The 21,806-nt window shown below is 50.5% G+C and overlaps 2 protein-coding genes across 4 annotated transcripts; both read left to right on the top strand.

Moving 5' to 3' along the window:
* Positions 1-13,898: 13,898 nt before the first annotated feature.
* On the top strand, positions 13,899-15,664 carry LOC136357532 (myricetin 3-O-rhamnoside 1,2-glucosyltransferase UGT709G2-like). The gene has a single exon (XM_066312819.1). It carries the CDS (start codon positions 14,050-14,052, stop codon positions 15,508-15,510), a length of 1,461 nt encoding a protein of 486 aa, XP_066168916.1. The 5' UTR covers positions 13,899-14,049; the 3' UTR covers positions 15,511-15,664.
* Positions 15,665-16,790: 1,126 nt separating this feature from the next.
* LOC112939590 (uncharacterized) lies at positions 16,791-20,247 on the top strand. Of its 3 annotated transcripts, none has more exons than XM_026026833.2 (4): positions 16,791-17,048; positions 17,169-18,092; positions 18,169-19,730; positions 19,827-20,247. In XM_026026833.2, exons 3-4 carry the CDS (start codon positions 18,226-18,228, stop codon positions 20,014-20,016), a joined length of 1,695 nt encoding a protein of 564 aa, XP_025882618.2. In that variant the 5' UTR covers positions 16,791-17,048; positions 17,169-18,092; positions 18,169-18,225; the 3' UTR covers positions 20,017-20,247. The 3 variants fall into 3 exon arrangements, with proteins under 3 accessions (XP_025882618.2, XP_025882619.2, XP_066168915.1); XM_026026834.2 differs by having other exon boundaries at positions 18,032-18,092; XM_066312818.1 differs by having other exon boundaries at positions 16,791-18,092.
* The last annotated feature ends 1,559 nt before the right edge of the window (positions 20,248-21,806 follow it).

A 21,806-nucleotide genomic window follows, 5' to 3' on the forward strand; every position in this document is an offset into this window, starting at 1 on the left:
CTTTCCCAGATACCACCCAAATCCTCCGTCCGCCCCAGTCGAAAACAATTGTTTAATTTTATTTCTCCTTTCACAAATCATGTCATCAACATCATGGCAATGTGGCGCTCATGTCTCCACATGCCGCATCTCAATTACCTTCCAGGTAATTGACCAAGCATATAGCATTTGATAAATATGAGTATGCATGATTCTAGAATGGCATTTCTAAGCAATTGTCATAATTGACTAGGGACTCATACGTAATTATGGTTACAAGGATTTTAAGGGTAAACAATAATCAAGGCATGGCATAATCATTGCATGCAATTTTATTTGTAAACAAAACAATTTTGCAATTGGGATCAACATGTTCAAGGAATAGTGATGACTTGCCTTGCTCAAAGTCTTGCGGGTCTTGGCCTTCGCTTGGATCCGCAACTCCCTCGGGCTCTATGGTTACGTGCAAAAATTGATTTGAATTCGGTTAGAATTCAAATAAAAATCCAAATAAATCCAAATGAAAGTCAAATGCGAAAGTCGATTCCTTTTTATTAACTTTACTATCTGTCAACTACGGCAAACCCAATTTCGATTTAAACTATTTTGCGGGTATAATTATTTTGTTGTCATAAGTTTTAATTTACTCTTCCCGAGCATTATATCCATATAATAGGTTAGAAATTTCTATTACGAGCTAAATATCGGACGAAATCCTAGAAATATTATACAATTTAATTCAGTCTATGACTAAACGATTAAATATAATACACGGCTAAGATTCCTAGTAATTAAATCCGAATTTCTACCGTGAACCGATGACTTATAGAGATTACCAAAAATAATCTATAATAATCTATAAGAATTCATCTAATTGTTTAGTTATTAATTATATCTAAATTACTACCAATTTTAATCTAATCTGTTTAAGAAACATATTTTTATAATTAACTCGGAATTTCGACCGAAATACTATTACGCTCGAGGAATTTCCGAAAATAATCTATGATTAACCCCGACCATTTTTATTTCCTAAATCCTCCTAATTTCTCCCCCAATTTCCCTTCTATTTTCTCCTTTTCTTCTTTTCTATTTTCCCTCTTTTTCTCTCCTCCCTTTCTTTTTCTCTCTTTTCTCTCCCTCTCTTTCTTTTTCTCTCCTTTTTCTCTCCTCTCTTTCTCTTTTCTGCCGGCCTCTCTTTTCTTTTTCTTTTTTCCTTCTCTTTTCTCCTCCCGGCTCCTTTCTTTCTTCCCTTCTCTTCCTCTATTCTCTTTCGGCTCCTTCTCCTCCTCTCTCTCGTGCTGCCTACCGCGACCGGCTGAGGAAAGGAAAAAGGCGGCGGCGGCACGGCTTACCGGCGGCGACGGCAATGGCGGCGGCGCACGGTGGCTGCGACGGCGGCGGCGCACGGCGACTGCGACGGCGGCGGGGAATGCGGCACGGCCAAGGCGCGGCGCGGCGCGGTGGCGTCGTGGCGGCGGCGCGGCAGCTCTATGCGACGACGCGGCGGCGTCGAGGCGGCGGCGTGGTGGAGTGGGTAGAGGAGAGGAGGTGAGGATGGAGGGGAAGAGTGGGAGTAGGGGGAGGATTATATAAGGGAAGGGGGGGAAGAGATAATGGGGAAGAGGGAAGAGGGGCGGCGGCCTCATGGCATCAGCGGGGTGGCGCGGCGCGGGGCTCGACGCGGCGATGTGACGACGACGCGGCGCGGCAGGGCGCGGGGCGCGAGGAGCGGCAGCGGCGACGCGACGGCCGAACGGCGACGGCGCGAGGCGATGGAACGGGCGGCGCGGCGCGGTAGCAGCGGCGGCAGCGGCGATGGGACGCGCGCGGCGACGGGACATCGATGGCGACGGCGACAGCGGTGGCGCGCGGCTCGGGGCGGGATGCGATGGGCGGCGACACGACGGCACGGCGTGACAGCAACGATGGGACGGCGCGGCGCGGGCTCGCGGCGCGGCAGCGGCAGCGGCACGGCTCGAGGCGGTGATGGAACGCGCACGCGGCGACGGGATGGCGACAGAGAGAGGGGGAAAAAAGAAGGAGCTGGGTTAGGGGACCCCGTCGAACACCTTAGGTGCAATGAACAGTGCCGATTTCTAATTAACCCGATTTTAGTGTATTTTCCATATAAATTTGATTCCACAATTCCTAATTTTGCGTATATGCATTTTACTCAATATTTGTGTTATCTTAACTAATGAATTCACCCTAGATTAATATTACTCATATTTTATTTTTATATAATTTATTTGAGTTTTAATTAGGGTTAATTCTTATTCCATCGTATTTAAATTTAATTGATCCAAATATGGTTGTGATAATATTTTATTTATTTCTATCCCCACCTAATCTTTATTTTAATTTGTATTTATTTTACCAATTTGTTTTTAAGGTTTATTCCTAATTAACTATTCTTTACTCACGATTAATAATCTTCGAGATCAAATCCAGATAAAATAGACGAATAAGATCGGCATGATGCAATTAGTTTAAAAAGTTTTTGAAAATCCGTATTTTTATAGTTTTGATTTTGTCGATCGAATTTTCAGGGTGTTACATATTCTTAACGAACAAATATGGAATTTTTGTCCCGATATGCTTTAGTCTTCACCCTTCATACATATTGATAATCAAGGGTGCCATATTCCCTTTTATTTAGGATAATATAATTAGAGCAGTTGATAGGTTGAATTTATTTAATTGCATGGTTCAGAATAACTATAAAATTAAGTTAAAATTTACCAGTATGTAATCATCAATCAAAAACCAAATATTTTTATCTATATGATGCCTTCCCACTGAATGCAAAATTATTCATAGGCACTGATTGGAAATATGAATGAAACATTGATCGATATTTTCTTCGTCACAATTCAGAGACATCTTTAATTTATTATTTACTAGAAAAAATGCCCGTAGGTTGCAATGGATAGAGCCAATTTAATTTGTACATATGTGTCGGTGGATAAATAATCATAGCCCATTGTTTCGTTTATTCATATGCTTATCCGAATTACTTATTTCTGAATAAAAGACTATTTTTGTGTAAATATTTTATATACATGTTCTTAGCGACCTAAAAGCAAATGTTGTAAAATAAAGTATGATAAAAAAAATCAAAAAAACGAATTCAAAATTAAGTTCTAAAATTTAAATTTTGGCTTATAGGAATAACATAAGCCAAAAAAATGAGGCCTTCAAACATGAGCTCGATTTGTCCTCCAGCTTTATCTCAAGTCGGATAGAAATTGAAGACGGATGGAATCAACGATTTTGAGCATCCTTTATTTCGGTTGTATGTTCTTTTCGAAAGTAAAACTGATTCTTATGGATTATTGTAGCGGTATCACTGGTAGTATGTACGAGCATGTGTAAAGACTAACTTGAAATCATGCTAACATGTCCCAGGAATTGTGTCGTGTAATACAAATAGAATCAGATGATCTGGGCAACAATGTACATCATATCCACATGGACTCTGCGAGTTTCATTCGCTTGGTATCCACATCACACAGACTCTCTATCGTAGTTCACTCGTGAGTCGTAACTTCGCAATGAATGTTATGCGTGATGGGAATTGGATACAGATAGTATACCATAGTATTGACAAAACCATCTTTAATTTTTAAATCGCAGACGAGGGCGACGCAGTCCCAATCAGGCATGCGGCAAGGGCAAATCGCATGCGCAAGGGTGTCGTGACCCAATCAGGCATGTGAAAAATTGCATGCACGAGGGCGTTGCGGGCCCAATCGCAGCGGCGCACAAAGGCATGTGTGGAAAACAAGCTCAGGGGCGGGCCCGATTGCTGCATGCAACAAGAGGCGTGTGAAAAGGTGCGGGCCCAATTAATTTGCACGCGTCTCGGATAAGAGGGACACTCTGGTGTAAGAAAAAAAAGGAAAGGATTTGACAAAAACATAAAATTAAAACCGATTCAAACACGGATAACGTACCAAAATTATAACAGAAACATCTTCTATTTTTTTAACAATCGGTAGCAATATGAACTAGGAAAGGGCACATGTGTAATAAAAAAAGCTAATAAGCGTGCTTCTCGGACGAATACTTCGGACGTGGAGCATACGAGCTGCACGGTTTCCAATTCTCATTGGATCATTCTATAGGCCCATTTTTAAAAATCTAAGCACATGCAAGCTTTTAATTATGAATATTTTTTTAACAACTCGCACCAGACAATGCAAAGTTCACATTGATAAATCAGGAAAAAAAATACATGATTACAAGTGTGGAATGTCGTAATCAGGAGAACAAAGAAAACATTACCACTACCCACACACCGACAACACCAACACAGACCCCGGAGAAGGCTAGCACCAGGCCGGCCGGCGCTAGGCCAACAAAGGACGTATAGCCGGGATCTCCCAAAACCCAACCCTTACAACCGACACAGAACCCTACTCTATCTATGTCTTTGGGATTGAGGGAGAGAAGGTGATAAAGAAGAGTGGAACCGCTTTCCCCCTAGGTCATGCAACGTGGCCTAGTAGCGTAAGCTAGGCACCGACACAAGGGGTCAAGAATCTAGAGTAAGCTTGCACCGGTTGTTTCAGAGGTTTCGGCAAGGGGGCTGCCTAGACAACGCCTCCAAGGAGATAAATGACGAAAGCACCGCCGCCGCTGTCTGTCAAGGTCTCAAAGAGAACCGAGACTGGTTTTTCACCCGGCAGCCTCACTAAAGGGCATGGGATGGCACGACAATGCCCAAAAAAAGGAGTGATGCTCTGAAAGCCATCGTTGCCGGCCTGGCTAAGGCCGGGCTAGGTTTTTACCTGCCGTTCGCAGCCTGCTTATCCATCGCTAACGCACCAATGCTCCAACCGCCGTCTAACCTCCGCCGGCGGATGGGCACCCGCGCCTCCTCGCACACACCACACCGGCCTCCGCCGCCGCCCCGCACTTCCTCGCGTGCCGTTCTCTGCCTCGGCAGTGCCGCCGCTGACCTCGACGCTGCCATTGTCGTAGCCATGAGCTCTGCCGCTGTCCGGCTCGACGGTGGCCATCTCCGCTACCGGCCACAGCTATCGTGCCTTCATTGGGCCGCCATCGCCACGGGCTTGCCGCTGTCCTCCTCAGCGTTGGCACCTCCGCCCGCTGGTCTTGCCCGTCGCTTGCCTCCTCGCACTCTTCCCCGCTGCCAAAGCTTCCTTTGACGTCATCACCGAGGGGATCCGACATCCCTTGCCGGAGATGGAAGAGGGCACCGGATCAGGCCAGTGGAGCGCCGGAGCGCTAGATCTGCCGAGGGCCGCCGCCTGCTGTCCCACGTACCATCGTCCTCTCTTGCCACCGCCTTTCCTCTACTTCTGTCACCGCCATCATCTGTCCACACCTCCACCGCCGCTAGCCACCCCGCTAGCACCTCCACGGACGCTTGCCAGTCTCTCCCTGTCCGGATCCAGCCATGCAGGCTCGGATCAATACGGCGTGGCGACTCTCCACCTCCAAAGCGCGTCTTGGTCCCTAGCCGTGCAGCGGCACCGAGGGGGGAAGAAACCCCGCCGCTGCCATCCTAGCAGGCAGCCGGCTTTGCTGACGGCCACTCAGGCAACGATAGGCGCGGGGAAGAGGAGGGAGGAAGGTGGCGGCAGCTGGTGCTAAGTGCCATATGTGTCACCCCGGGGAGAGCAACGTGGACGCGATTTTGCTCCCTTCTTTATTTATGAACTAGCTGGGTGGCCCGCACAATTTCACAGCTATCATCCATATAAAATTATCTATTTTTCATATGATTTTACTTAAATTTATTAAATAGTTATCTCGATATCTTAAGACTTTGAAAGATCAAATATTATCATCCCTGTGTTTAACTTTATTGTTTTCAAAAGTTACCTCTTATTTATTTGCTTGCTCGATCTACCACTATTTATATTCATTCTCTATGGAATCTTTAAAAATTAGATCTTATAGCTTTTAGAGTTTATTGTCTCATTGGGTTTCGTTTTTATAGTTTTTAGAAGTCTCATCAAACGCTGCCACTGTACTCCTCTATGACTCGATCGCTGCCTTATCTCTTTATTGTCGTTGGGATTTGAAAAATCGAACATAATTGTTGTTGTGGTTCATTTTTTTTACTTTCTATTAGTCCTGCCAAACAGTTAGCGGCTTTTCCACAATACTCTTCTACAGCTCGCCACTGTCTCCCCTCTTTATTGTCATTGTGATTTTAAAATCGAACATTATTATCATTGGGTTTATTTTTTATATTTTTTTAATTCCCGAACCTTTAAAAATTAGACCTTTGTAGTGTTTAGAGTTTAATATCTCGTTGTGATTCATTTTTATAATATTTTTAAAAGTCTCGTCAAGCGCTACCACTATACTCTACGGCCCGTCTGCTGCCTCCGTCTACTGCCTCCTCTCTTTATTGTCATTGGGATGGCTCGTCTGGTGGCTCCTCTCTTTATTGTCATTGGAATTTCAAAAATCAAAAATAATTATTGTTTAGGTTCATTTTTACTTTCTAGAAGTCCCGCCAAACCGTTAGCGGCTTTGCTGCTGTACTCTTCTACGGCTAGCCCGCTGCCTACCCTTTTTAGTTTATTGTCATTGAGATTTCAAAATCAAACATGGGCAAGCCTTTCTTCAAAGGCGCCCGGTGGGGTCTGGGCTCGCGTGGACGCGAGCCGTGAGAGTTCGTCGGCAATCATGTTATCCCATCTGGGCACATGCCGAAGCTCAATCCCGTCAAAATGGCGCTCCATACGCCGTACTTGGCGCACGTAGGCGTCCATCTGTGGGTCAGAGCACCGGTACTCCTTACAGACTTGGTTAACGACCAGCTGGGAGTCGCCTAACACCAGGAGGCGGCTGATCCCCAGTCCAGCTGCCACTCTGAGTCCGGCAAGGAGTCCCTCATACTCTGCCATATTATTGGTCGCTCGAAAGTCGAGGCGGACCAAATATCTGAGGACGTCTCCGCTCGGAGAGGTCAACGTGACCCCCGCACCGGCGCCCTGAAGAGACAGGGAGCCGTCGAACTGCATTACCAAGTGGGCGGTGTGAGGCAGCTGCGAGGGGTCCGTGCTGGCCTCGGGGATTGAGACGGGCTTGGGAGCCGGGGTCCACTCTGCCACAAAATCGACGAGGGCCTGGCTCTTGATAGCATGGCGTGGTTCAAAGTGCAAATCGAACTCAGAAAGTTCGATTGCCCATTTCACCACCCGTCCTGTACCCTCTCGATTATGCAAGATTTGACCGAGGGGGTAAGACGTAACCACAGTGACCCGATGCGCCTGGAAATAATGGCGCAGTTTCCTCGAGGCCATCAGAATAGCGTAAAGCATCTTCTGGGCCTGAGGGTATCGGGTTTTGGCGTCCCGGAGGGCCTCACTAACAAAGTAGACGGGCCGCTGCACCTTTCGGTGGGGCCGATCCTCTTCGCTAGGGGCCGCATCCCTGGGGCACTCTTCGTCCAAGCAGCCTCGCGGGGCGCACTTGTCTTCTGTGCTGATGACCTCGGGGTCGGAGGATAACAGGGGCGGCCTTCCCACAGTGGCTTTGGGGCCGTCCTGGGGGTCGGGGGCTCCTGGCGTCGTCAGACAAGCGGGCAAAGGGCCAACTCCGGTCGTCTGGGGCCTTAGGCCTCCGTTCGGCTCGGGGGCCTCTTCTCCCTTCTCTTTCCCGGGTCGAGTCAGCACAGGGTTAGCCTCGGGGTCAAAGGGCGATAGGTGCGGCCTTCCCACAGTGGCCTCAGGGCCTTCCTGGGGGTCGGGGGCTCCTAGCACGGTCTGACAAGCGGGCAGAGGGCCAACTCCAATCGTCGGGGGCCTTGGGCCACCGTTCGGCTCGGGGGCCTCTCCTCCCTGCTCTCTCCCGGGCCAAGTCGGCACAGGGTGGGGAAGCGCGAAATGAGAATTGTCCTCATCGCGCTCCACAACCAATGCCACACTAACTACTTGCGGGGTCGCCGCTAAGTAGAGTAGCAAGGGCTCGTCTGGCTCCGGGGCGACCAGAACTGGGGGAGAGCTTAGATACGCCTTCAACTGGGTGAGGGCATTTTCAGCTTCCTCCGTCCAGGTAAACGGTCCGGAGCGTTTGAGAAGCTTAAATAAGGGTAACGCCTTCTCTCCCAGCCTCGATATGAACCGACTTAGGGCGGCCATGCAACCGGTGACGCATTGCACATCCCTAAGTTTGCTGGGGGGGCGCATCCGCTCTATAGCCCGTATCTTCTCGGGGTTGGCCTCAATGCCTCGGGCAGAGACCAAGAACCCGAGAAGCTTGCCCGCAGGTACACCGAACACACACTTATCGGGGTTTAGTTTTATGCGGGCGGAGCGGAGACTCTCAAAAGTTTCCGCTAGATCTGTGAGTAACGTTTCCTGGTTGTGCGTCTTTACAACCAAGTCATCGACATAAGCCTCAACATTACGTCCTAATTGGCTACCCAAAGAAATTCGAGTAGTACGTTGAAAAGTAGGACCTGCATTCTTTAACCCGAAGGGCATTGTTGTATAACAATAGGTTCCTATGGGGGTAATGAACGCAGTTTTTTCCTCATCCTCCCTAGCCATGCGAATCTGATGGTAACCAGAGTATGCATCTAGAAAACACAAAAGGTCGCACCCCGCAGTGGAGTCGACAATCTGATCTATGCGAGGCAGGGGGTAAGGATCCTTAGGACATGCCTTGTTAAGGTCGGTGTAGTCGATGCACATCCGAAGCTTGCCGTTCGCCTTGGGAACGACCACCGGGTTCGCCAGCCACTCCGGATGGATGACCTCACGGATGAATCCGGCCTCCAGAAGTCGCGCCACCTCCTCGCGGATGAAGGCTTGACGTTCCGGGGCCTGCCGTCGCACTTTCTGCCGGACCGGCCTTGCGCCCGACCGCATGGCGAGACGGTGCTCAATCACCTCCCTGGGGACCCCGGGCATATCCGCCGGTCTCCATGCGAAGACGTCAGCATTTGCCCGCAGGAAGGAGACGAGCGCGTCTTCCTATTTGCCGTCCAGAAGACCACCGATCCGTGTGGTCTTGGACGGGCCGTCGCCCAGGGCGACCTCCTTGACCGGGACCTCATCGCATGTGATCATCTGCTGCCTCGGGGTGGCGGGGGCGGAGGCGCCAAGCCTCTCATCGCCACCCTCGGGCTTGGACGCGGCGGCGAGATGGTCTGCGCGCTGCTCCATGCAAGCAAGCGCGACTTTGAGGTCACCATGGACAGAGATGGGGCAACCGGGGCCCGGCATCTTCATCTGTAGGTAGGCGTAGTGGACCGCCGCCATGAACTTCACCAACGCAGGCCTCCCCAGGACCGCGTTGTAGGGCAGACTGAGGTCCGCCACATCGAAGTTCACCCGCTCCGTGCGGAAATTGGCGGATCCACCGAAGGTGACCGGCAGGTCGATGTGACCTAACGGCCATGTGTGCCCCGGCATCACACCGATAATCGGTTGAGACGGCCGGAGCACCATCCCCGGGGCCTTGATGGCGTCATAGGCCGCGGGGGAAAGGATGTTGAGGGCCGCTCCCCCATCAATGAGGACACGCCCCAACTTCACGTTGCAAACGGTGGGGGAAACCACCATCGCAATCTGCCCTCCCCGGGCAACGCACGGTGGGTGGTCGGTCTGGTCGAAGGTGAGGGCAACCTCCGACCACCGCGCCCGACGCGTCGCCTCATGAGTAGGGGCCGCGGCCAGAAGCTCTCGCTTCATAGCCTTGAAGCTCCGGCGAGAAACGTGAGCACACGCTCCCCCATCGACGGTGGCAATGGTGGCCCCAGGCTCTTGGAAACCTAGGTCCTCATCGCCATCATCGATGTCCTCGGCGGGGGCCTTCTGCTTGGCCTCACTTCGCCGATTACCGGAGGGAACCGCCGGGGACCTGCCCTCACGGCGCTCCTGCCTCCTCTCCTCCTCCCACTTCCTCGTTCGCTCTGCCAAACTTTTGACTGCGCGACAGTCCACGAGGTCGTGGAGGGAGGTGTTGTGGACGGTGCACCACTTGCCGGCTGGGCGCTCCCTGCTGGGAGCGCCGGCCTTTTTCTTTTTGTCGCTCGCAGGCCTGTCCTTTTGGGTGGCCCGCGAAGCGCCCTCGACGGCGAGGACATGACCCTCGTCGTCGAAATGGACTGACCTCTTCTTCCTCCTCCTGTCACGCCGCCCTGTCTGAGCGGCGGATCCGGGGGCGGCCGAAGCTGCCACACCGGAACCGGAGGGGTTCCAAGTCCAGGCCTCCTCCTTGCGAGCCACTCGGTCCGCGAGCTGAAAAAGCTCCGCGGTAGTCTGGGGCTCCTTGGAGGCGATCTTTTCGAGCATGCGGTTGTGCCGCACGCCCCCCCTGAACGCGTAGATTACCGCGTGTGCAGGGATGCATGGTATGGTGTTGCGGATTTGACAGAACCGCTGAATGTACGAGCGAAGTGACTCATCATCCCTTCGCTGTACTGCGTGTAAGTCCGCTTCTTCACCTGGGCGCGGATATGTGCCCTGAAAGTTCATGGTGAACTGTTGGCACAAATCCTCCCAGGAGTGGACTGACGCGGGTGGCAAGTTCATTAGCCAACCCCGCGCCTGCCCCTTCAGGGCCATGGGAAAGAAATTCGCCATGACCCTGTCGTCACCCCCGGCGGCCTCAATCCCGGTCGTGTAGACCTGGAGAAACTCGGCGGGGTTGACGCTGCCATCATATTTTTCGGCGATGGTGGGCCGGAACCTTGGGGGCCAACGGACATTCCGAAGACTCGCCACAAAGGCTCTACAGCCGACACCACCAACCGGGGGCACGGAGGGCTGATTCCCGCGTCCGTGTTGAGGTGACACTCTGGACGAGGAAGCGCCCTCCGTTGCGTGGGCAGCACTTCGGTCATTACGCCGGCGCTCGATGCTGGTGCGGGCGTCCGGCCCCCCACGCAGATCTTCCCGGATCGAAGGAGTCGACGAAGGAGTGGCGGCCGAATGGCGAACAGCGGCTGCCGCTCGTCGTGCCCTCCGTCTTGACGACGCGGAGCCGGTGGTAGCAGCACCAGAGGCCTTGGTGGCGGAGGACCGCCCACCAGCATCTAGGCGCTGCCGTGCCGTCATGACTAATTTGGCCACGTCGTCCAGCCATCGTTGGGCTGGAGACTCCGGGTCAGGACGACAGGCGGGTGACGTAAGAGCGCGCCCGCAGCTTGGAGCGCGCCCTGGGGCGTGCTGCCGTCGCCGTAGACGAGGAGGCGACGCTCCCCATCTCGCCGTTCTTCTCCATCGCCCGCGATCGGTGAAGTCGCGGATCTTTCGACCCTCTCAAGCGCCTCCCCCCGCTTAGGACTTTGGCGTGGAGGGGGCGGTGGAGTACGAGCTCGACGGCGTGGGTTCGGCTCCCCGTCGTCGCCACTCACACTCGGAGAGAGGTCATGCGCCTTTGCTTGCTCGGCCATCAGGCTGAACAGGAAAAGCTTGGCGCACACGGAAGAGTGCGAGAGCTCAGAAGACACACGCTGAGCCCCCTACCTGGCGCGCCAGATGACGGAGCTTGTGGCTCCTCACCGGGAGACCGCGCAGGCCCCCCTTTGCCGGTTCGGCCGGGGACTCTGGGTGAAATTCTAAGCTCTTGATGTGTGGAAGGATTGCGACAATCGAAAGAGCACAAGACACGGGCGATGTATACAGGTTCGGGCCGCTGAGAAGCGTAATACCCTACTCCTGTGTTTTTGGTGGATCTGTGTCTGAAGGAGCTACAAAGTATGAGCCAGCCTCTCCCTTGTTCTGGGTTCCGAATCCCGGAAAGTCCAGTCCAGTCCAGTCCAGTCCCCCCTCTAAGTGGGCAAGGTCCTCCTTTTATATCTTAAGGGGATACCACATGCACCATCTCCCTCTTTTCTGTGGGGACTTACCCTCCCTTTTCATAAATGGACGGAGATTTGTATAGTTGCCGTCCGAATGACCTTCTGATAAGACGGCCCATACCTACCTCCACTTCCGCCGGAAGCAGGTGCGACGTGGGATTATGGCTGTCTGCTGACGACATGACCAGTGTCAGACTGGTCACAAATCGCTCATTCTTGTCCACCACGTGTCAGTTTAGCAATCTACATGTTGGCCCTTCTTCACACAACATCTTGCCTGTAATGGTTAGGATGAAGCCTGGCATATATCTAACCAGGACTAACGTGCCATCTCTGGGAGGTAACACGCTAGCTCCAGCTGGGGACGAGCGCCTAGAAGCCCTCGTCCTGACGGGATGGGGCGAGGCGTGCGTCAGATCGCCTGTCGCCACCTAACCCGCGATCTGACCGGTCTGTGACTGGTCACAGACCGGATAAACGAGTGCACTGCACTGCGTTACATGCGGCGTGACACGCTCAGCCAAACCGCAATAAATGTGGTTAGGTGAGCCCCGCTGTGCTCACCTAACCCATACACGCGGAGAAAAAACCCACGAGGGGTCGGGGCGCCTCGGCCCTCGGGGCCGAGGCGGGTGCGGTCCGACCCCCTCGGGGGGACTAAGAGGAGGTCGAACACATCACCCTCGGGCCCGACGTCCCCCGAGGGTGCCAGGCCACGTGGGCGATTGCGTCTGCCTCAAACCTCTAGTCATGATACTCCTGATCCCATGTCACCGACAGCTACAGTAACCCATATGTGCTAATCACGAATTAATTAGGCTTAATAAATTCGTCTCACGGTTTTCAGGTGAGTTATGAAATTAATTTTTTCATTCGTGTCCGAAAACCCCTTCCGATATATGGTCAAATGTCCGATGTGACACTCAAAAATTTTCTTTTCGTGAACTAAACACACCCTAACTATTTTCGCTTAAATTGGGTGTCATGCATCCACTGACACAAAAGCTTTCAAAATCAACTAGCTATGCTACTGCTAGATTAACCCAGTTACAAAAATTTTCATGATCCAAAAGTAGATCATCGTCTGCTTCCAAAATCAGCACGATGCCTTCTAAGTTCTATTGACCTCTTCAAATGAACTTTTAAGATAAGATGACATCTTCAACATTAATAGAACCCTAGGGAAAAAAAGATAATATCCAAATTAATTGCGTGTGATGTGCGGCAGTAGGAGGTAAAGTATGCTTCCCATGGTAGAATTGGCGCCAATTCTTACTTCCCTCTCAGACTTTTCCCTCCAAAACACATCTGCTCGAGTCAGAGAGTAGTTGAATAGCTGGGGGGAAATTAAACAACGAATCTAAACCATCCCTTGTGTGCTGGATGGTTGGATGATGGATACTGCTAAAGTTACAGTCACAGTAGTGACTGCACCTGATCCGAATCCCATATAAATATACACAATAGACATAAAAAAGATAAGAATACCCTTACTGTCCTTCACAGTCTCGGGATCACCGTCTTGATGTGAAATTGAGAGTGTGGGAAGAAGAGAGGGTAAGGGAAGGCGAGATGGACCTATTGCCGCCAGTTGGCAAATGGCAGCAACCGCAAGTTACATTTGTATTGTGAGCACCTGCCACAGAATCTGAAGTCTGAACTCGATCTACGTAGGGAGAAATAAAATAAACAAATTAAAGTCAGTTATAAATAGTACCAACACCTTCTCTAGATCACACAATAAATTAAACTTCTAGACTTTGAATCACTCAGAAAGGTTACGGCAGTTTTTAATAGAATCTTGCTATACGTATGACCGAGCCATTCGACTCACTGAGCTTGTTTCTTGTCATCTGGACCCAAACAAGTAGTATTTATGCCTATATATACACTAACCGGATATAAGTTATAGTATGAGTTGGACCGACGCAGATTTAGTGACATTCCCCCGTGACATTCTCGGTGACAGGAGTCCCACACGTTAGTGACTCAATGTCACGGGAATGTCACCGGAGCAATGTCACCGAATCCCAATCCAAGTTGGAAGCATAGCAATTTCGTTTTTAATACGCCCAGTGAAATTTGCTGTCTAGAGACTCGTCCAAAATTTTCTACTAATACCATTTTTTTTCAGCAACTTGTCCGTAGAACCAACCATTGGCCAAATGGCCATAGATGAGATCGCCTAGGCGCCTACAAGGAAACGACGGGTCAGGTTGGACGAGAGCGCAGTGCCGTGAGTGAGACGCCCGCCGCGCGAGCGGACGAACATGGCGGCGGCAGCGGCGGCGGCGCACGTGCTCGTCTTCCCGGCGCCCGGGCAGGGCCACATCAACTGCATGATGCACTTCGCCACCGGCCTCGTCGGCGCCGGTCTTCACGTCACCTTCCTCCACACCGACCACAGCCTCCGCCGCCTCGGTGGCGCCGCGGCCGCCGGCGGCGCCGACTCGCCGCGGCTCCGGTTCATGTCCATCCCCGACGGCCTCCCCGACGACCACCCGCGCGCCGTCGGCGACATCGTGGAGCTCCTCGAGTCGCTGCGGACCAACGGCAGCGTCCCGTACCGCTCCTTGCTCGCTTCGCTCGTACGCGCAGGGGACGACGGCGCCTCCTCCGGCGGCTTCCCTCCGGTGACCTGCGTCGTCGCCGACGGCAGCATGCCGTTCGCCGCCGACGTCGCCGAGGAGATCGGCGTCCCGTCGCTGGTCTTCCGCACGGCCAGCGCGTGCAGCGTACTGGCCTACTTGTCAGTCGACAGGCTGTTCGAGCTCGGTGAGGTCGTCCTGTTCCCGGCCGACGGCGACCTCGACGAGCCGGTGCGCGGCGTTCCGGGCATGGAGAGCTTCCTGCGCCGGCGAGATCTTCCTGGCAACTTCCGGAACTGCACCGAGGACCAGAACGACCCCATCGTGCAGATGCTCATCGAGGTCACCGCGCACAGCCGCGGGGCGCGGGCGGTCGTGCTCAACACGGCCGCGTCCATGGAGGGGCCAGCGCTCGCGCACGTCGCGCCGCGCATGCGCGACGTCTTCGCCATCGGCCCTCTCCACGCCATGTTCCCGGTGCCGGCGGCCGCGGGCAGCCTGTGGCGCGCGGACGACGGCTGCGTGGCGTGGCTCGACGGGCAGCCGGACCGATCAGTCGTGTACGTGAGCCTAGGCAGCTTCGCCGTCATCTCGCTGGAGCAGTTCACGGAGTTCCTCCACGGGCTCGTCGCCGCCGGCTACCCATTCCTCTGGGTGCTCCGGCCGGACATGGTCGGGGCGAGTCAGAGCGCCGGCGCCCTCCGCGAAGCCGTCGCGGCGGCGGAGAAGAACAACAAGGCGCGCGTCGTGGGGTGGGCGCCGCAGCGGGACGTGCTGCGCCACCGCGCCGTGGGGTGCTTCCTGACGCACGCCGGGTGGAACTCGACGCTGGAGGCCGCCGGCGAGGGCGTGCCGACGGTGTGCTGGCCGTTCTTCGCCGACCAGCAGATCAACAGCCGGTTCGTCGGCGCCGTGTGGGGGACGGGGCTGGACATGAAGGACGTGTGCGACGCCGCCGTCGTGGAGAGGATGGTGAGGGAGGCGATGGAGTCCGGCGAGATCAGGGCGTCGGCGCAGGCGCTGGCGCGCGAGGTGAGGCAGGACGTCGCCGATGGCGGCTCGTCGGCGGCGGAGTTCGAGCGGCTCGTCGGGTTCATCAAGGAGCTCAGCAATCAGCATGATGGACAGTTCATACAAGCTTAACTCGAGCTATTCAATCTCCGAGTGATGATATTTTAAAGAAAAACACTTTCCCAACTATAGTATTGTTGTTGTGGCACTGACATGCCACCGTGTGCAGTCAATTGGTCATAGTTCCCTCTTTTCTCTAACAAAATTTACAAATTCAATTCTTTCATTGTTTGCGTTTCACCTCAATTTTCCTTTTGTCCCATTTTCATCCCTCACTTGTTGTATCGTCGATAATGGGCCAACTCGACTCGTTTGAGCTCACAATCGTCTTAGCAAGAAAACCAGGAAAAAACAAGTTGTTCGTGTTATACTTTGCGAATTATGAACTGATGAGAATGTAAATCATTTCCAACTGTCTTCAATGGGTGCTAGGCTTCTAAAAAAATTATGAATATACTTATTTTTTAATAATTTATGTTTATATACCTGCACGGGAAGAATTTTCATAAATATACCCGTCCCACGGGGTAAGGACGAGAGACTAAATGTTAGTTGCAGCAAAAAACACGGGACCGACGATCACACGGGATGGTCACGCGGTACTGTAGAATTGTCGCGCGACACCGCGGCGGTCCCCCGGCTCAAAAACGCGCCACCGTGGTGGCCAACGGTAGCGCACGGCACCGAGACGGTCCCGTGGCTCAAAAACGTGACACCAACACGGTCCCGCAATTCCATTGCACGGAACCAGCTCTGTGAACAGTAGCAAAGTCGGTGTCTCTATTGTGCTAAACAGTGTCAAACAGCATTATATATGCCCACCCTACGCATGCCACGGCCGGTGCCGCGCGACCATCCCGCGAGACCGTTGGTTCCGCGATTTTGCGTTGCGGCATACATTCGGTCTCGTGTTTTCACCCTGTGGGATAGATATATTTATGCAAAGTCTTACCGTGCAAGTATATACGTAAAGTTATTAAAAATAATAAGTATATTCGCAATTCTTTTTCCTAGGCTGCTAGCTACCCTTCATCCTTCATTCCTGCAACTGCCTTTCCGCTTGTCGTCGTGCCAAGTTCCTGGATTAACCGGTTTAACCCTATATATGATTAATGGCAAATAAAGAAGGGTTAATTGGATCCATGCCATTACAATTGTGTCAAATTAGAGAAATTCCATTACAAATCACCTATTTCGAAGCGTGCCATCCGTATTGATGTGAATCTTGATCCATGCCATAATTTGGTCGTCTCCCGTGTTTGGACGCGTAGTATCGGATACGTATATCCGTATGGACAGAAATGCCCCTTTCAGACACGCTCTAAATCTGGCCTGTTTCAGCTCGACCCGTTGGCTTGCTCACTCTATTCCCAGTCGAAACCCTAGCCCCATCCATTCCCCACTCCATTCCTCCCTATTCGCGCTCCAGATCTGGCTGGCGGCGGCATTTGTGGCGGCGGTGAAGGCGAGGATTCAAGCGGGAGAGATGCGCCGCTAGTAGGCCTTGGCAGAGGAAGTGTGATGGCGACAACCACCCCCCCGCGGACCCCTGGGCGAGATGGCGAGGAGATGGATGTAGGCAAATCCAATCCAACAATCTGTTCGAGGCCGTGAGTATCCCTAACCCTAAATCAATTGAAAGCTGTAATGTTGGGAGGCAAAGCATCTTTTTTCTGCATCATGCATCTTTGGCTTGCATTATTCTTCATGTGTGGTGATTTGTTTGGTAGGAACTGGTTTTCGGTAGACGTTAGGGTTCAAGGCTATGTGACAATAGATGCTGCTGGTAGGAAAATTTACACAAAAGGGTCAACTCATCAATGGGTTGTGGAATCAGATAGCTTTAACATTGAGTTTGTGTTGAGTAGCCTAAGTGTTGAGTTAACTTGTTGCCCAAATTAGTCTCCTGCCATATGGTATTTTCATAAGTTAATTGGTGAGGATGTGAGACTGTTGGAGGATGGCCAGATTCCAGAGTTGTTTGAAATGTATGTAGAAGAGAGCCACTTTGAGCTTATTGTATCCATCCTGGATGCTGCAAAGGGTGTGCCATTTGCTATAAATGCTTTAAATCCTATATGTGTGGTGCCTCCTGAAATCCCTGCTGAAATCCATCCTGAAATCCCTCCTCAATTCCCTGCTGACATCCCTCATGAAATCCCTGCTGACATCCCTACTGTTGGAGGTTCTGACCATCCTACAACAGAGGAAGCAGAAGTTAGAGAGGCAGATATCTTTGACAATGAAGAGGAGTATATTGGTGTTGATGATGAGCACATATATGTTCCTGCATCTAAACAGCAAGGTCAACCTGGATCTGAACCTCAGGGGGCTGCAGCTACTGCTCAGAGTGGAGAGAATGGTGCTAGTGCTAGTGCTATGGCAGCTCCTGAGGCACAGATTACAGATCATGATCCTCAGATTTATAACATCATTCATGACCCTGAGAATCCAAACATTGTCAAAGATGCTTTGTTCCCTGACATGATAGCTCTCAGAAAAGCTGTAAGGCATTATGCCATCGTGAAAGGTTTTGAATTTGCTAAAGGTTCGGTGAAGCCAGATCCTACAAGGTTTATTGCAAAATGTGCAGCTGATGGTTGCCCTTGGCATATATACATGCATCTCTGATTGAGGATAAGAAGACTGCAAAGGTGAATTCTTCACAAATTTCCTTTGTTTTCTTGTTCAGATGATGTTTACTTATGTGTTGCACTACTTGTCATGCAGATTAAGGTTCTTCCATTTGAGCACACTTGTTCTTCTACAAAGCTACATGAAGGGAAGATGGCTACTCAAGGCTGGTGTGCAAACAGGCTACATGATTGGCTCAAGACCAATCCTGGCAAGGGACCAACTGATTGTAGGAAGAAGCTTGAAGAAAAATACGAGATCAAGCTGAAATACTCCAAAGCATGGTCTGGTATGAAGAAGGCAATTGACCAGATCCATGGTACATATGAAGAAAGCTTCCAGCTTCTTTTCAACTGGAAGGCTGCACTGCAGAACAAGTCACCAGGTACAATTGTAGAGATTGAGTTGCAGAAAGTAGGCAAGAAGATGTGCTTTAAGAGAATTTTTGTTGCATTGAAACCTTGCATAGATGGATTTTTGGCTGGATGTAGACCTTACATAGGTGTAGATGCAACTAGATTAACTGGTAAATACACTGGACAGCTAGCTTCAGCCACTGCTGTAGATGGACATAACTGGTTGTATTATGTAGCATATGCTGTGTTTGACTCAGAAACAGATGATAATTGGCTTTGGTTTATGCAACAACTAAATAAGGCCATAGGAGACACAGAGGGTTTAGTTATTTCTACAGATGCATGTAAGGGTTTAGACAAAGCATGTAAGGCTTTCAAGAAGGTAGAGCATAGAGAATGCATGAGGCATCTCTATGCTAATTTCATGAAGAAGTACCAAGGGCCAGTGTTCACTGATCATCTGTATCCAGCTGCTAGATGCTATACTGAGGATAAGTTTCAGTGGCATTTGAAGCATATATGGGATGTCAGGCCTGATGCAATAGAGTTCCTAGAGAAACACCACTCAAGGATTTGGTATAGATGTGGATTTTCAGAACTTAGCAAGTGTGATTACCTGACAAATAATGTTTCAGAGAGTTTCAACAACCAGATCAAGGGCTTAAAAGGTTTGCTCTTACATGAGTTGGTTGATTCCATCAGAGAAATGATCATGGAGAAATTTGCACTTAGAAGAGATTGTGCCAGCAAGATGGATGATGAAATCCTGCCAAGTGTCATGAAGGAGCTAAACACTGCAACTAGTAATTTGAAGGTGGTTAAGGTGGCCAGAAGTGACCATGGGTTTGCTGAAGTCACAATGGTTGAGAGTGATAACAGCACCCAGAGGCACATTGTGGACTTGGACAACCAAAATTGTTCTTGTAGGGTATGGCAGGTCACTGGAAAACCTTGCAAGCATGCATTGGCTTGGATATGCAGCAACAGGGGCAAGATTCAGGACTTTGTGCATCCATATTACAGTGTCCAGTACTTTAGAGCAGCTTATGCAGGGAGGATTCAACCCATGACTGATAGGTCACAATGGCCTTCAGTTGATCTTGAGTTCAAAGTGCATCCTCCAAGACTAAGAAGAGGAGCTGGCAGGCCTAGAGTGCAAAGGATAAGGGGCTGTCTTGAGCCTGGGAGAAAGAAGGTGAAATGCAAGAGATGCAACCAGTTTGAGCACTTTGAGAAAACATGCAAACTGGCTGAACCACTATGTGAAGATGACATGGCTACTGAAGAAACACCCAGGAAAAGGTATGTACTGAACCCTTCCATTTTGATCTCTGATTTGATCCATGACTTCAGTACTTTTAACTATTGTTGAATCATGTTTCTTCTTTTCACTTGCAGGAGGAGGCCATCTAATGTGAATGCTGAAGCTAGCTCATCAGCACCAAATAAGAAGAAACATGAAACTCCAAAGAAGAAGCGAACACCACAAAAGAGGAGAGTTCTTGCTTCTTCCAGTGCTCCACCAAGAACTGCTCCTAGAAGGCTATCAGATTGGTTTGAAGGGTCTCAACCAACCAACCCAGCTTGATGTTCACCTAGCTGATTACTGGGATTTCTTTTGTAATATATGATGTCCCAAGAATTGCTGGTATTTGTGATGTGAATGCCTGTGTAAGTTAGCATCACAGAAGTGGGTTCCCTTTTGTAATATATTATGTGATGTAATGCCTAAGACACACCTATGTTGTGATGACTGGCAGACCTGTTTATTTTGTGATGTAGTACTGAAATGGCACTAAGACCTGCTTATTATGTATTCTGAGTTTGGCTGCAATGATGAATGTGAAGTTGGCTGCAATGATGAATGAATTTGCTCCATATATGTGACATTCTCAGATTTGTGTCGATTCGCTTGAAATACCAGATATGTAATGAATGAAATTGCTCCTTACATGTGCCATTAGATAAATTTGTGTTGGTCCATATATGACCTTATATTCATGAACTTGCTCGACATATGTGATTTGTGTTGGTCTGCTGGAAATTAGATAAATTTGTGTTTCTCTACTGGAAAACCCAGAAAATACCAGCAAATTTGTTGTTTTACTGCTAACATTCTCACATTGCCAAGTTTTGATAGTTTTTAGTTGAACTGAAATTTGGACATGAAAATCATGTTTGCTCACATATGCTGCTGAAAATCATGTATGAAAATCATGTCTCATAAGTCCCATTTTATCAGCTTTGCTCACATTTGCTAAAAATCTACAACTACAAATGCACGGGCCAATTACAAATGCACAATTACTCACATTTGCTCAAACTGAAACTAGGATTCATTACACAAGTCATTTACAATTACATATTGCACATTCACAGTAATTAACTATCCAAGATAGTTCTTCCCTACAACTACTGACACACAAAGAACACAGATAAACATTAGCATATACAGAACCCATTGGAGCATGGCCTTCTCTGATTCCATCTTGTGCTTCATCTCTGCAACCTCCCTCTTTGACTGATTCAACTCATCTCTATAGAGCTGCAATTGCGCCTCTTTTGCTTCCAAGATACTACACAACTCGATGTTGCGACCCTGCACATCTAACAACTGCCACCGCAACTCGTCACATGTCTCCCATAGGCTATCAAACTCGCCGGCGTGGCAGTATGCCACTATCTCCTCGACATACTCCCTGAGGAGATCCTCCCAGATCCATAAATAGCATCGTGCACCCTGCTGCTTGAAAGGGAAGGAAAGGGGATTGGGAAAGAAATCAAAGAAATGCAACTCAAAATTTGTCGTGGCCAAAGATTCACCTCTCCGCCGCATTGCAGCCATCGCCGGCCAGGATTCCTGACAGTCGTCGATGTGCCTGAAGCTGCCGGCCACCCGCAAGCACACTTCAGCTCGGGGATGTCGCACGCTGCTGCCCGGGACCGCTCCTCTCTACACCTGCTCGACCGAGAAAGGGTTCTCGATTGGGCGTCCATCGCAGTCACTCCCACGGTCGCCCAGAGATGCCGAGGGACTCACCGTCGCCGCCGCCGCCACCGCTGGCTAGGGTTTATGCCGCCGTCGATAGAATGGTTTGGGGACAGCGGAGGAGTGGTTTCTCGTGGTCGAGCCCAACCAAGTCGCCGATGTAACCATGTATGCAGGGGCATTTGCGACCATACGGAACTACACACCGGTCAAAATGAGTCAAAGCGAGCCTACGTCGTACGGCATGGCATGGAGACTATTCTGCGCGTATATGGATGGCACGCTTCGAAATAGGCGATTTGTAATGGCATTTCTCTAATTTGACACAATTGTAATGGCATGGATCCAATTAACCCAATAAAGAACCGCTTTCAACCCTGTTCAATTAA

This window comes from Oryza sativa, chromosome 7 (assembly GCF_034140825.1).
Source record: "Oryza sativa Japonica Group chromosome 7, ASM3414082v1".
NCBI lineage: Eukaryota > Viridiplantae > Streptophyta > Magnoliopsida > Poales > Poaceae > Oryza > Oryza sativa.

Bases quoted from the DNA above. Each gene is read 5' to 3' on its own strand.
- LOC136357532 (XM_066312819.1), top strand. From the start codon at position 14,050: ATGGCGGCGGCAGCGGCGGCGGCGCACGTGCTCGTCTTCCCGGCGCCC.
- LOC112939590 (XM_066312818.1), top strand. From the start codon at position 18,226: ATGGCTACTCAAGGCTGGTGTGCAAACAGGCTACATGATTGGCTCAAG. The intron at 19,731-19,826 runs GTATGTACTGAA...TTTCACTTGCAG, and splicing joins GAAGAAACACCCAGGAAAAG to GAGGAGGCCATCTAATGTGA.